General features: G+C 34.3%; 1 protein-coding gene across 3 annotated transcripts in view; it reads right to left on the bottom strand.

Moving 5' to 3' along the window:
• Window positions 1-14,349, bottom strand: part of LOC133188457 (glycoprotein-N-acetylgalactosamine 3-beta-galactosyltransferase 1-like) — a 45,208-nt gene that overhangs the window by 4,262 nt on the left and 26,597 nt on the right. For 2 of the 3 annotated variants that reach the window (XM_061323895.1, XM_061323896.1), the window contains exons 2-3: window positions 10,964-11,236; window positions 8,930-9,588 (exon numbers count right to left, since the gene is read on the bottom strand). In XM_061323895.1, the coding sequence (XP_061179879.1) occupies window positions 8,930-9,588; window positions 10,964-11,236 (932 nt within the window). Of the gene's footprint in view, window positions 1-4,616; window positions 5,810-8,929; window positions 9,589-10,963; window positions 11,237-14,349 lie in introns of all 3 variants that reach the window. The other variant, XR_009721292.1, reaches the window with a different exon arrangement.

The raw sequence follows: 14,349 nt of genomic DNA, 5'->3' as shown, positions 1-14,349 counted from the left end.
ACTTTAACTTTTCAATCGTCAACTTCCCTTACTTATGCAGCAATATACCTTCATCACCTGCATACGGGGTATATATCTCTCAGTTGATTCGATACGCAAGAGCATGCTCTACGTATGTACAATTTCTAAAACGAGGTAAATTATTGACAAATAAGTTGATGAAACAAGAATATCAGCTGTCTCGTTTAAAGTCATCATTTCGTAAGTTCTATGGTCGATACAATGACCTTGTCAGCAAATACAATTTATCATTGAATGAAATGCTGACTGACGTTTTTCACACTAATTGTTAGGCCATTATTTACACACTGAATTGTCGACGAATTTTTCCGTTATTTCCCGATCATGACAAGGAGCACACGGCGGGTGTGACCGGTCGGCAGGGGATGCTCACTCCTCCATGGCACCTGATCCCACCTCTGATGTTTGGAGGTCCGTGTTTGCTCTGCTCCTATTTTGTATTGATTAATGGACTTTTGAGCTTGAATACTGTTCGTTATCTCCATATATTTCATGATTGAATAATTCATATCTCTCTGATTGGCTGAGATCAACAATGTAGGAAAAAAAACTACGTTATATTCACCTGCACGTGACCTTCCAGGTAAATAATTATAAGGATTTATTTTCTCTACATTGGTCTAAAAATAGATCGGGAAATTCCAAATCGATACAAATAGTTTTAGAAGGCTATTTCACTTGCTACCGACTTCCATTCAGGCAAACATAGCATTAGGAAATATATAATTTTGGTGGGGGTGGTTTTTTTTTTTTGGGGGGGGGGGAGGGTGCAGGGACCTCCACCCCCCACAAACAATTTTTTTCTGAACGTAAATTTTTACTTTAATTTACACTAAAAATATTCATTGAAAGGCTGGTCCCCCACTAATGGACTTTAATCCCCCACCTCAACCCCGAAACAAAATTTGAAATTAAAAGAATTCTCTTTTCGTGGGGGCTAATCAAAAATTTATTTTTCAGCTGTCATTTTCCCCTGATAATGCCCTCTTTCAAAATCTATCTTATTAAAAAGCATGTCATTATTTCTTTTCTTCATAGCAGCTTAATTAATTAGATTTACAAAATTCCAAATTAAACGACTGGTAATGTTTATTTAACCCTGCTTCTCTAATTGCATTTGGTTATGACTTCAGCAAATGTAAACAAGTAAGATGGCATGAACTGCTTAATGAGTTCGTATCATTTAATCATTGAATTATATAATAAAACAATTATTGCTGTTTTTCAGTCAATACGATGATTAAGCCACCCTTCGGGCTCGGTGAGTAATGTACTCCTCAGGTGGCTAAATCATCGTATTGACTGAAAAAACAGCAATAATTGTATAATATTGTAATTTTCCTTTATATTATATTCGAAACACACAGAATAAGCAGAAGACATTAATGACCTTTATCTCATAATTAAAACATTGTCTTTCGCTAAACATTCTTGAGTCTTTCGTCACAAGTGTATAAGCATTGGGCACAGAATGGCAGCAAAGAGCCTCATCGCCGATAGCGATGCGCCTAATAAGAATGTTTTATTGCAAACATATAATTAAGATATGATTGGAAGATTTTTTTTCTTCAACTTATACGTTATACCTGAAAAAAGTTGATAATCCAGTTGGATTACGTTAATGTATGAGGACATTTGCGACCCCGTCAAAATATAAGACAAATAAATTGAATTAATACCAGGTACAACGAAATACATTATACTGTTTAGGAAGGTTAAAACTTATGTACAAAAGTATTGTTATGCTACGAAAACCGGATAAGCTCATTTTTGACAAGATAAAAAAAGTATTTTTAAAATTCGTTATTACGAGTTAGCATGTCGTTATAATGAGTTAATTATCTCGTTATAATGAGTTAGTTATCTCGTTATAACGAGTTAGTATCTCATTATAATCAGTTTAATTCGTTGTTACGAGTTAATTAGTATCTCGTTATAATGATTTAATTATCTCGTTACTACGAGTAAGTTATCTCGCTATAACGAGTTAGACCTTGTTATGATCAGTAAGTATCTCGTTATAACGAGATAATTATCTTGTTATAACGAGTTAGTTATCTCGTTATAACGAGATAGTTTGTTCGTTATTTCGAGATTTAATATCAATATCGGAATAAAAATGCAGTTTTCAATGCCTTTGGATTTTTAGTTAATAATAGTTAACAGTCGAATTTAACTTGAATAATTGATAAATAGTTGAAAGTTTAATTTGCGCTAGGGTTTAATTATGATTAAGTCTTTAATTTTCTTGCTGTCAACAATCATGTTTTGATAAGTATAGCAACTCTAAGGCGAGCACATTTACACATTACTAGCCTAGTGTCAGTGTTGAAAACAATTCGTGAACAAGCAGACGGCATAATAAATAATGACACTATTATATAAATATACTTGGCAATTTATTTATGGCAACAATTTCTGATGAATGACACTATTTTGACATGCTCTGGATGATGAAATATATGGAGATAACGAACAGTATTCAAGCTCAAAGTCCATTAAACATTACAAAATAGGAGCAGAGAAACACGGACCTCCAAAACATCAGAGGTGGGATCAGGTGCCATGGAGGAGTGAGCATCCCCTGCCGACAGGTCACACCCGCCGTGTGCTCCTTGTCATGATCAGGAAATAACGGAAAATTCCGTCGACAATTCAGTGTGTAAATAATGGCCTAACAATTAGTATGAAAAAAGTCAGTCAGCATTTGACTCAATGATAAATTGTATTTGCTGACAAGGTCATTGTATCGACCATAGAACTTTATACTGATTTATACTCTTTCATATATTAATATCTAATTCCCCAATTTTGCACTTAAATAATGCATATATATTAATTATGCCGCTAATATTAAATATCACAGACATTATAATTGCAACATATCGCAGGCGTTAATGCAACATATAATATATAATTATGATGCCTTCACGTTAGCGAGTTATTTAGGTAAGAGACGATATCTACAAAATTTGAACGACTTGTAACAATACGTAATTTGACATCAGATATAATCTATAGTATTGAATCAATGACTAACTAAGTTGAAATAGTTAAATAGAGGGAAATTATGGCATGTCAAACGTTGCAACATTCGATCATTTTTATTTGTATTGTATAATTTTCTATAATTTTCGCATTGTATAATTTTCTATTTGTATTGTATAACGTTTATTTATATTGTACAATTTTTCATTTGTATTGTATAATTTTTCATTTGCATTGTATAATTTTTATTTGTATTGTATAATTTTTCATTTGTATTGTATAATTTTGGTATTGTGTAATTTTTTCATTTGCATTGTATATTTTTTTCATTTGTATTGTATATTTTTTTCATTTTCATTGTATAATTTTCCATTTGTATTGTATAATTATTATTTGTATTGTATACTTTTCCATCTGCATTGTATAATTTTCCTTTTGTATTGTATGATTTTATTTGTATTGTATACTTTTCCATTTGTATTGTTTAATTTTCCATTTGTATTGTATAATTTTCAATTTGTATTCTATAAATTTCTATTTGTTTTGTGTATTTTTACAATACAAATGGAAAAGTATACAATACAAAAGGAATATTATACAATACAAATGAGAAACTATACAATACAAATGAAAAAAATTATACAATACAAATGAAAAATTATACAATACAAATGAAAAAATATACAATACAAATGAAAAATTATATAATACAAATAAAAATTATAGAATGCAAACGAAAAATTTTACCATACAAATGAAAAATTATAGAATGCAAATAAAAATTATACAATACAAATTAAAAAAAATATACAATACAAATGGAAAACTACAATACAAATGGAAAATTATAGATTACAAATAAAAATTAGACAATGCAAATAAAAAAATACACAATACAAATGGAGAATTATAGAATACAAATAAAAAAAATTACAATACAAATGAAAAATTATACAATACAAATGGAAAATTATACAATGCAAATGGAAAAGATCGAATATTGGAACGTTTGACATGCCATAGGAAATAATATGAAAGAGTAAAGGTGTCTACACTTGTTGTGTTAAATCTGTACATTGTCTAATTTGTTATTGTCTTAACGACTTGTAAAGTGTTAAAACTCCTTATTAATACACAAATATTAAATAGTATCTTGGTGATTTAGCAAAATTTAAGGTAGCTTCTTTAATTTATTTGATTGATTTTAAGCTATAAATTATTGCGGCTTAAAAAATTTTGATTTGAAAATATTGCTAAAAGCAAAAGATTTAATCATATCGATATGGTGATACATGTATCGATAACTAACAATAAATACATAGTTAAATAAAGTAGATTCATTGGGATTTTTACCCCCCCCCCCCATGAAAATCTTTTAGTAAGGTCTGGAAACATCTTTTTCATGGTGCAAGTATTTATAGAAACAGACTATAGCAATTTCCTGCTTACTGCCATTTTATTTTAAAAAACCGGCTCTACCTTATAACCTTTGCATGCGTCAACTAGACCACATGGCTTGAATTTATAAATCACAATAACATAAGCAGGGGTGAATTAAGCATTGACTGTTTATGATACAGAATACAACAATATTAGATATGTCTTACCTGCATTTAAATGTCTTTGATAGATATGTGCACACAGAAGACAGGACGGTAGAAGTAAAAGGAAGGGTATAACAGGAAAGGCATCAGATTTTACTCAAGGTAAGAGAGAGAGAAGAATGCAAAAGGATCCACAACCACTTAAACGTCATTTCCCACCCAAATGCCGGATACTGAACACTTCGGAAAAAAGATGGGCAAACAGGCGAGCAAAATGCCTTTTGTGCGACAAATATGAAAATTAAAAAATTAAATCTAAATAATGACATTTTTTTTTATATTTCATTTAACATTAACGTATACTTTTTGTCAAATCTCCATAATTTGCAACAATGTTGAAATTATTCATCTTTGAAAAACACCAAAGGGCGCAAAATGATCATTCCTTCATTCTATATTACTATTTTTCTCTATGAGTGGGAATTGGCTACATTTTTTTGGAAGATTATACTCAAAGTATGCCAAAAAATATACACTTTTCGGTTAACAAAAAACAAAGAGCAAAGTCCAACTGTACATTAAAAATGCATTTTTATGACACAACATTCGTATCTTTCCGAGAAATATTTAGTCCATTTAGTCAAGGGTCATATCACAAACATTATTTGAATGCCGCTGTTTGTCATAAGCTGTACATGTATAGCGTAATAGGTAGAATGTCTTTAAGGGGAAAAAAACTGATGCTCAGGATTTTCATGCATGGGTTCAACCCCAAGAATAACATTTTTTTTTAAATCAGAGAATGGTTTTTGTCAAGAGATTTCCTCAGTTCTGTTTGTTATAATTTCATACCTTTTAATAATGAGAACTTTACTCTAAATACTGAATTCACAAATTGAATATGACTTTTATACATTTGAAGCTATAGATATATTGCAGGCCTTGTTCGCCCATCTCCTGCGTCACTTATAGAGGTTTTAAATCAAACAATATTATGAGAAAGAAACATTTACAATTTTTTCAAATTTCATATATTATACTAACTATGATCGATTTAAAAAATTTCGCAAGCCATAAACCAAAAGAGTATCATTTCTAAATAAGATTGCTATAATAATCTTTGGTCAGTTTAAATTTTGTAGCCCATTAAATATACCATATGGTCGTAAATGATAGATGAAGTATTCTAGTCCGTACATTTTACGGGGACCGACGTAGTGGAAAGAAATAGCATAATCGCTGATATTATCTAGCCCCTGTAAATAATAATAATAATAATAATAACGGAGGAAAAAAATATCAACCGTTATATGAAGAGCGTTCAAGATGCTAAAAACTTAATATTCATGTCTTTTGTCACAATGCATAAGAAGAAGAAACACATTAAAACAAGAGGCCCATGGGCCACATCGCTCACCTGAGTAACTTTGGCCATGCTGTTCATTACCAGACTCCCCCCTTGTAATACCTATTGTGGCCCCACCCTCCCCCCAGGGGCCATGATTTGAACAATTTAGAATCTACACTACCCCAGGATGCTTCCACATAAGTTTCAGTTTTTCTGGTCCAGTGGTTCTTGAGAAGATTTTTAAAGATTTTTCCTATATATTTCAATGTAAAACTTGGGATTCCCCCTATTGTGGCCCCGCCCTATCCCCTGGGTCATGATTTGAACAATTTCGAGTGTACACTACTTGAGGATGCTTCCACATAAGTTTCAGCTTTTCTGGCCCAGTGGTTCTTGAGAAGAAGATTTTTAAAGATTTTTCCTATATATTTCAATGTAAAACTTGTATTTCCTATTGTGGCCCCGCCCTACCCCCGGGGGTCAAGATTTGAACAATTTAGAATCTACACTACCCCAGGATGCTTCCACATAAGTTTCAGCTTTTCTGGCCCAGTGGTTCTTGAGAAGAAGATTTTTAAAGATTTTTCCTATATATTTCAATGTAAAACTTGGATTCCCTATTGTGGCCCCGCCCTACCCCCGGGGGTCATGATTTGAACAATTTAGAATCTACACTACCCCAGGATGCTTCCACATAAGTTTCAGCTTTTCTGGCCCAGTGGTTCTTGAGAAGAAGATTTTTAAAGATTTTTCCTATATATTTCAATGTAAAACTTGGATTCCCTATTGTGGCCCCGCCCTACCCCCGGGGGTCATGATTTGAACAATTTAGAATCTACACTACCCCAGGATGCTTCCACATAAGTTTCAGCTTTTCTGGTCCAGTGGTTCTTGAGAAGAAGATTTTTCCTATATATTTCAATGTAAAACTTGGATTCCCTATTGTGGCCCCGCCCTACCCCCGGGGGTCATGATTTGAACAATTTAGAATCTACACTACCCCAGGATGCTTCCACATAAGTTTCAGCTTTTCTGGCCCAGTGGTTCTTGAGAAGAAGATTTTTAAAGATTTTTCCTATATATTTCTATGTAAAACTTGGATTCCCTATTGTGGCCCCGCCCTACCCCCGGGGGTCATGATTTGAACAATTTAGAATCTACACTACCCCAGGATGCTTCCATATAAGTTTCAGCTTTACTGGCCCTGTGGTTCTTGAGAAGAAGATTTTTTAATGACCCCACCCTATTTTTGTCTTCTCTTGATTATCTCCCCTTGTGAGGGGACTTGGCCCTTCATTTTTACAATTTAAATTCCCCTTCGCCCAAGGATGCTTTGTACCAAGTTTGGTCAAAATTGACCCAGTGGTTCTTGAGAAAAAGTCAAAAATGTGAAAAGTTTACAGACGGACGGACAGACAGACAGACAGAAGGACAGACGGACGGACGACGGACAAAATGTGATCAGAAAAGCTCACTTGAGCCTTCGGCTCAGGTGAGCTAAAAAAGTATTGCAATGCAATTATAATATTTTCTAAAGAAAGTGGGCGCACTAGATAGGATGTCGGCAGGAATTACTGATACGAAACGTATAAGCCCAACATTGCCATATTGGCCACATCTTTCAAAGATTCCCCAGCCATCACCATGATCTCTCAACAGTAGCAACCTCTGTTCAAATAGTTTTAAAAATCTACGAAAAGTATTTTTGCAGCTTTATTTAATAGATAAGCTCTGCAACTCTGCATTTCCAACAATAATGCAGCACTCTAGAACGATTAACGTCACATATGGATTTGAATTGAAGTGACAGTACTAGACTTTTCGCTTCAGTTTAATTTTTATCAAAAACCAATTATATACTGAGTATTGCTATCTCTGGTTGTATCTCCATTCTTTTACAATTTGTAGTAAATTTTATGGTGATAGATCCAGAAACAACAAAATCACTGAAGAAAAAGATTCACAGAGTATAATTTTTGCATCAGTTCGTATATATATTCCGGTAAAACCAAGTATATCAAGAGAAATATTAAACATTTACCTAGAGCACAGTTAATAACTAAGATTCTAAAAAAGGTGTTAAAGATATCGATATTTTTTTTATTCTCTTAATGTGCCCAGATTCCTGTCGAATAGCTATGGAATGTGCAAACTTTTTTATTATAGATTTCCTATTCAAATGATATTCAAACGGTATAATGGGTTTGTTGTAATATAGTATAGAAACTCTCTCTGAAAATGAGATAAAACAATAACTAAAATCAACAACAGATATCACAATCATTAAAGTACAGCATTAACATTTCCGTTTCAGAATAAATGGTGAGCTATTTTTACGAGCAAAGCAGACTACACGAAGTTCTTTTCTCATTGTCTGCTTCGCATATACTTGTAACTAGGGTGAGTTCACCATGCATCGGACACCCTCGTTGTCCAAAGCAAGGTATGTATCCGATGCATGGTGAACTCACCCTATAGCTAGCAACATCAAGTAGAAAAGCCCCAAGGGCAACAACGCTCACCTGATCACCTTGGCCTTGTTGTTCTTAGGAGGAGGAATATTAAATTATTTTTTCCTCTTTATTCTGTGAAGAATTTTGATACCCTTTATAGGAATAGTGATGCCTTGTCCTATCCCTCCCCCGGGGCCTTGCATTCATGGTCTGAGTTTCATTCAACCATTCTGGCCCATGATTAGCACAAAATTAAATCTGCACTACATGAGGATGCTTGCACATTGATAAGACTACTCAGCGTAATTGTTATAATTGAGAACAAGATTCCTAAATATTTTTCCAATATATTCCCATGTCAAATTTTGTTCCCAGTTGCCTTTATCCTACCCTCGGGAGCCAAGATTTGACAAAATTGAATATGTATTACCTAAAGATGCTTGCATTTTATGTATGAATTGCCATGATACTGCTGTTCTTGAAAAGAAGATTAAAATATAATGTAAAATTCAATACTTTTAGAGTTGAACAACTTGCTCTTTAAATGTCAAGAGCTTTTGAAGGAAAATAATTACCTTTTTAGCTCCATTGGCGTCATACTTATAGTACCAATTTGGATATCCTCCCATTAGATGGGTTTCTGGATCAAAGCAATGAAATCGGCTTCTTCCAAGAGCATCCGTTGAATTTGCTGTTTTAACCCCGAGGTTTTGCATGCATTTTCCCAGTTCGGCGTCCTCAGCGCCGCCGTCTTGCCTACAAAATTTTGGATCTTGGCCAGTTGTTCCTAATCTTCTTAATGTCTCCTTGCTGAGAATATACCCTGCGCCGCCACTGTAATACCCCTGTCGAACTATAGTTTTAAAATGGTGACCAAAATAAACAGGTTCCATTTTGTCACGTGACGAGAGGAAATATCGGAGATTTTCCATTATAAAGTATGTGTCATCATCCGCTTTCATAAACCAATCGGCTTCATCAAAATAGTGGTCGAAGACATATTTGAATGCTCGCATTGTTTTTCCTGTAAGATGTTCACGGCCCTCTGAGATATTAAGTCCAATCGTGGGAAAAGTGTGATTTGTAACAGAACTGAAAAATATCAGTTTGGTGCATCGTTTGCCCCAGGTTTTCTTCACGTGTATAGCTTTCTTCTCAAGATTTTGTGGCCCTGTCATTATCCAGCACAAAACCCGAATTTTGTCAGCCAATTTTCTTGCAACATTGTCATTATCTAAATAATAGAAATAATAATTTTTGTTAAATTTCAGACAAGCTTAACTTCAATTCTTAAATTGTTTGAGACATATTGCCCCCCCCCCCCCCCCCCCTTCATTTTGCCATATTTGTGGGTTCAACATGTATAGGTTTAATTCCGAGTACTTTCTCACTTCTTATAAGTAAAGGAGCCGAAGCTTTTAGTGACCCGATGCCTATTGCTTTTGAGGAATGAAGAGGAATGTGATGTTGACCAAATTAAAATTCGCTGTTCTTAAGAAGTAAATTTTGTGTCTATATATGATACAGACATGTTTTAATCAGATAAATATACATATGAATAATTTGTTGTTTACAATATAGGTTCTACATTGTAGTGTTGTGAAGTTTTTTTAAAAATGCCCTCTCCTCATCGGTTTTGGTAGCTTAATAAGTAGAGATTCAGATAAAAAGCGGGGGGTACCGGCTTCGGTACCAACTATCGCATCAATATTTCTTATTGAAATATAACTAATTCATTAACATTTTGCTAACTTTTAACAAACTCAACAAGCTTAGCAGCATTAGAGGTACGGGTGAGAGTATTTATCGTATAACAAGAGGCCCCTTGGCAACGACGCACACCTGAGTCGAGTCATTTTGGTCCTGCTGTTTTTTTTAATATTCCTATTTAATTTCATAAAATAATTTACATAATATTGTAGACCAAAATCTAGCCCAAGAGAGCTCTAGTAAAATATTAAAGTCGAATCCAAACAACACTGGTATTCTTCAATGTCCGCCCTGCTATTCGTGCAAACAATTTTTTTTTTCCTGTACACATGTATTACTACTGTGCAAAATTTAGATCAACCCTTTCTTTGATCCAAGGTTTTTTTCTTAATTATTTCCCCTTGAAAGAGGCTGTGGTCCTTCATTTGCTCAAACTTGAATCCCTTTCACCTCAAAGGATGCTTTGTGCCAAGTTTGATTGACATTGGTTCAGTGGTTCTGGAGAAGATGAAATTGTGAAAAGTTTACGACGACAACGACAGACAATGGACAAATTTCGATTAGAAAAGCTCTCTTCGGGCCAAGTGACCAAAAAGTATGTTCTTCCTGTGATATAGCTTATACATGTGCTGTAACTCTAAATTCCCAAAAACAAATGAAGCGCTCAAAGAGTGACGTCGACAGTGGATTCTAATAAGAGTTAATGAATGGCCTTCGAGCATCAAAAAGCAAGACATTTTGTATCACGTGAGTCATCACTCAGATGGATACAACTCAGAGTTCCCATCTCTCGGTTGGCGTCGGCCGTCGTACGCAAATTTTGTCATGGTTGTAGATTCAAGCTACGGTAGACTTCCCCTAGCTAATCGGTCATTTTATCAACTTTTCTTAATACTAACCATGATGTTTGTGTTCATCATTAAAATCCACCCCTCTGATGTCATCCCGAGAGAGTCGTCTGTCCATGTCCTCGTGCATTTCGTCGTACGTTTTGGCCACTTCCTGTAATGACCTGGAGGAGAGATAGCTTTCGAATTTTTCTGCTGCATACTTCCGGGTCAAAATAAGGGGTGTTTGAAGGGAGGAAAAACTAGCGATGAGAAATGAAATCACCAGGCCGACTGACAAACCAAAACAGAAATTAAGATGGGACGTGTGAAAACATCCAAGTGCTGAAAAGAAAGCAGAGACAAATTATAAATTACAGTTTTCAATGCCGATGTGAATTGACAAATATCTATCTATCTATCTATCTGTCTGTCTGTCTATCTATCTATCTATCTATCTTTTTACATTATTCTGTATTATTTAAGTACTTGACTTATTATAAAAAGTCGAATTTAGTATAAATGCTGTGTTTCCAAAACAGAACTTACTAACAGACTGTACTTTTCATGAGCTAGCATGCAAGATAAAGTAATTAGTCTCATTTTATTGACCTTTCAATGACATCATTTACAGTAATTAATTATCATAGGTAGCTTTGTACTCTGTGTGCCAAGGAGCAGAGCAGATTTTCAAAGAAATACTGCATTGTCACTATATAATCATGCAATAGACCCTCCAAACCTGGCCCTGGGGCCACAAAATTCACAACTTTGGAAGAGGGACCCTTGATCATCATAGCCAAATACCTAGTTTATCTGCTAAATATTCAGGGGTAGAGAAGAAGATTTTTGAAAAATTTATGCATTTTCACTATATGATCAATAGAGCCCTGCTCTAACACAAGAACCCCTGACCCTGGGGCCATGAATTTCAAAGTTTTGGTAAGGGCTCAATGTTTATTTCAACAATAAAATACTTTCTTTGGTTGTTAGTACGGGAATTAATGTCGCAGAACTCTAATGTTGGCTCTGCTCCTGATTTGTTTTGTTTGAATGGACCTGTGAGCTTGAATACTGTTCGTTATCTCCATATATTTCATCATTACTATTTTTTTGATTTTACAAAATTAAATCTTAATTAGATTTCAAAAGAAAGAAATGTTGAAAACATAGAAAAGTAACTCTTCTGTGTGGAATATATTTTTGTTTGTGGTAAGCATCTTCAAAAATCATCCTTGCTGCACAGCAATACAGTTAGGCACACATTTATTCCTGTTGGACAGTGGAGCATTTTAATTGATGAAAAATTATAATGCGATCGAATACGATTCATGATAAACAAGAGGCCCATGGGCCACAACGCTCACCTGAGTAACTTTGGCCCTGCTATTCTTCACCAGATTTCCCTCCTTATAATACTTATTGTGGCCCCGCCCTACCCTCGGGGGTCAAGATTTGAACATTTTAGAATCTACACTACCCTAGGATGTTTTCACATAAGTTTCAGCTTTTCTGGTTCAGTGGTTCTTGAGAAGAAAATTTTTAAAGATTTTTTTTCTATATATTTCAATGAAAATATTTAGAATTTACATAACCCCAAAATGCTTCCACATAAGTCTTAGTTATTTTGGCCCAGTGGTTCTTGAGGAGAAGATTTTTAAAGATTTTTTTTTATAAATTTCAATGTGAAATTTTGATTCTACACTACCCCAGGATGCTTCCACATAAGTTTCAGCTTTTCAGGCCCTGTGGTTTTTGAGAATATTTTTCAATGATCCCACTCTATTTTTGTCTTTTCTTCTTGATTATCTCTCCTTGTAAGGGGTGGTTTTTGAGAAGTTGAAAATGTGAAAAGTTTACAGACGGACGGACGGACAGATGGATAGACAACGGACAACGGGTGATCAGAAAAACTCACTTGAGCTATCAGCTCAGGTGAGCTAATAAAACTAACCTACGTGCACTGCTTGTATAGAAGTCCTATTGATTCCCCCTTTCCTCCTTTTTCAATTTATATATATACAAACAGAAATTCCATTGGTTATCACTCATCATCCAAAAAATCACATCTTCAACACAACGAAACAGTGTTTGCCCATACTTCAACAATCAAAAAATTTGAACGACCTTATTAAGGAGAAGGATTTAATCTATAGTAGAAGGCAACCACCAAATTTGAAGAAAATCCTCACGAAAGCCAAATTCACTTTTTCAAAAGAAAAATTTGTGGTTTCCAAATGTGACGATCCGCGTTGTGGAACTTGCGATTTCCTACAAATCGGAAAATCAATCACATTCAAAAACGGAATAGATTTTAAAGTTCAACATAACATGAACTGTAAATCAAAGAACGTCATATATTGCACGACCTGTCGTGGTTGCGGAGAACATTACATTGGACGAATGGGAAATAAAATATCTGACCGTGTAAGAGTACATAAGCAGCATATAAGGGACCCACCCGTTCGGAATACTCCGTGCAGCAAACACCTTGAACGATGCGGCAAGGGACTTTCTAGTATCTTTCCATTCTATAAAGTTACAGAGGAAAATGAACAGTTACGGCGGGCAAAAGAACAATATTTCATTGACAAATGTAAACCTAAACTTAACAGATAAATATCCTGACTTTATATATGTTTTCATATTTTAATTATTGGTTATTATTGTGTAAACATGTTTCATTTATAGTGTCAATTCTATATTTATTTTGGCGCTTTCTTCGGACATTGTTTGCGCCAACTTTTGACGTTGTCTTTTAACTATGATGTCATAATAACGACATTATTATGTCATGTTGCTATTGTTATTGTCAATATTAAAAATCCACTTTTTCATATTATTTCGAATAAAATTTGCATTATCATGTATATACAATCAAATTTGAAATCCGTTATTTTAAAAATCATTGCCAAATCAAAATAAATCATTCATTAGTTTGTAAGTGTTCTATAACGGATTAACAATTTTTTAAGATATTAGAGAAATTTAATATCGTTGAATGGCTTGATGAAATAGTATATATAATTTAAAATACAATATTTTCTTCAACTAACTTTTACTTTACTTGTTCCAGAACTTACACTATAAAAGAAGTGCAGATGATACCAATATATCGATAAAGTATCCACCCTCGAGTATAAAAATACCTTTCCGTGGAATTACACTTTGCGTTAAAAACAATATTACTAAGTCTTTTATTTCTTAAGAAAGTGATTGAAATATTTGGTAAACCGAGAAGCTTCCTGGGACTTCGCCCCCCCCCCCCCTTGCGCCCCCACCAGGATTTCGCCTCCGACCTACTGGGGGGCCTCAGCTAGGACAACTCCCAGACCTCCTGCCGTTCTCTGCGTACACTTTACATGTGCGTACATTCTGGTTACGCGCCTGCATCCAATGGACTTGAAATTATATATATATATATATATATATATTACATTTCCAATGTCTTTGTCCGA

Source organism: Saccostrea echinata, unplaced genomic scaffold (assembly GCF_033153115.1).
Source record: "Saccostrea echinata isolate AGI-Se365-2 ecotype Australia unplaced genomic scaffold, CSIRO_AGI_Sech_v1 ptg000016l, whole genome shotgun sequence".
Classification (NCBI taxonomy): Eukaryota; Metazoa; Mollusca; class Bivalvia; order Ostreida; family Ostreidae; genus Saccostrea; species Saccostrea echinata.
Note: the sequence above shows the minus strand (reverse complement) of the source record. Positions and strands in the feature narration are given on the sequence as shown.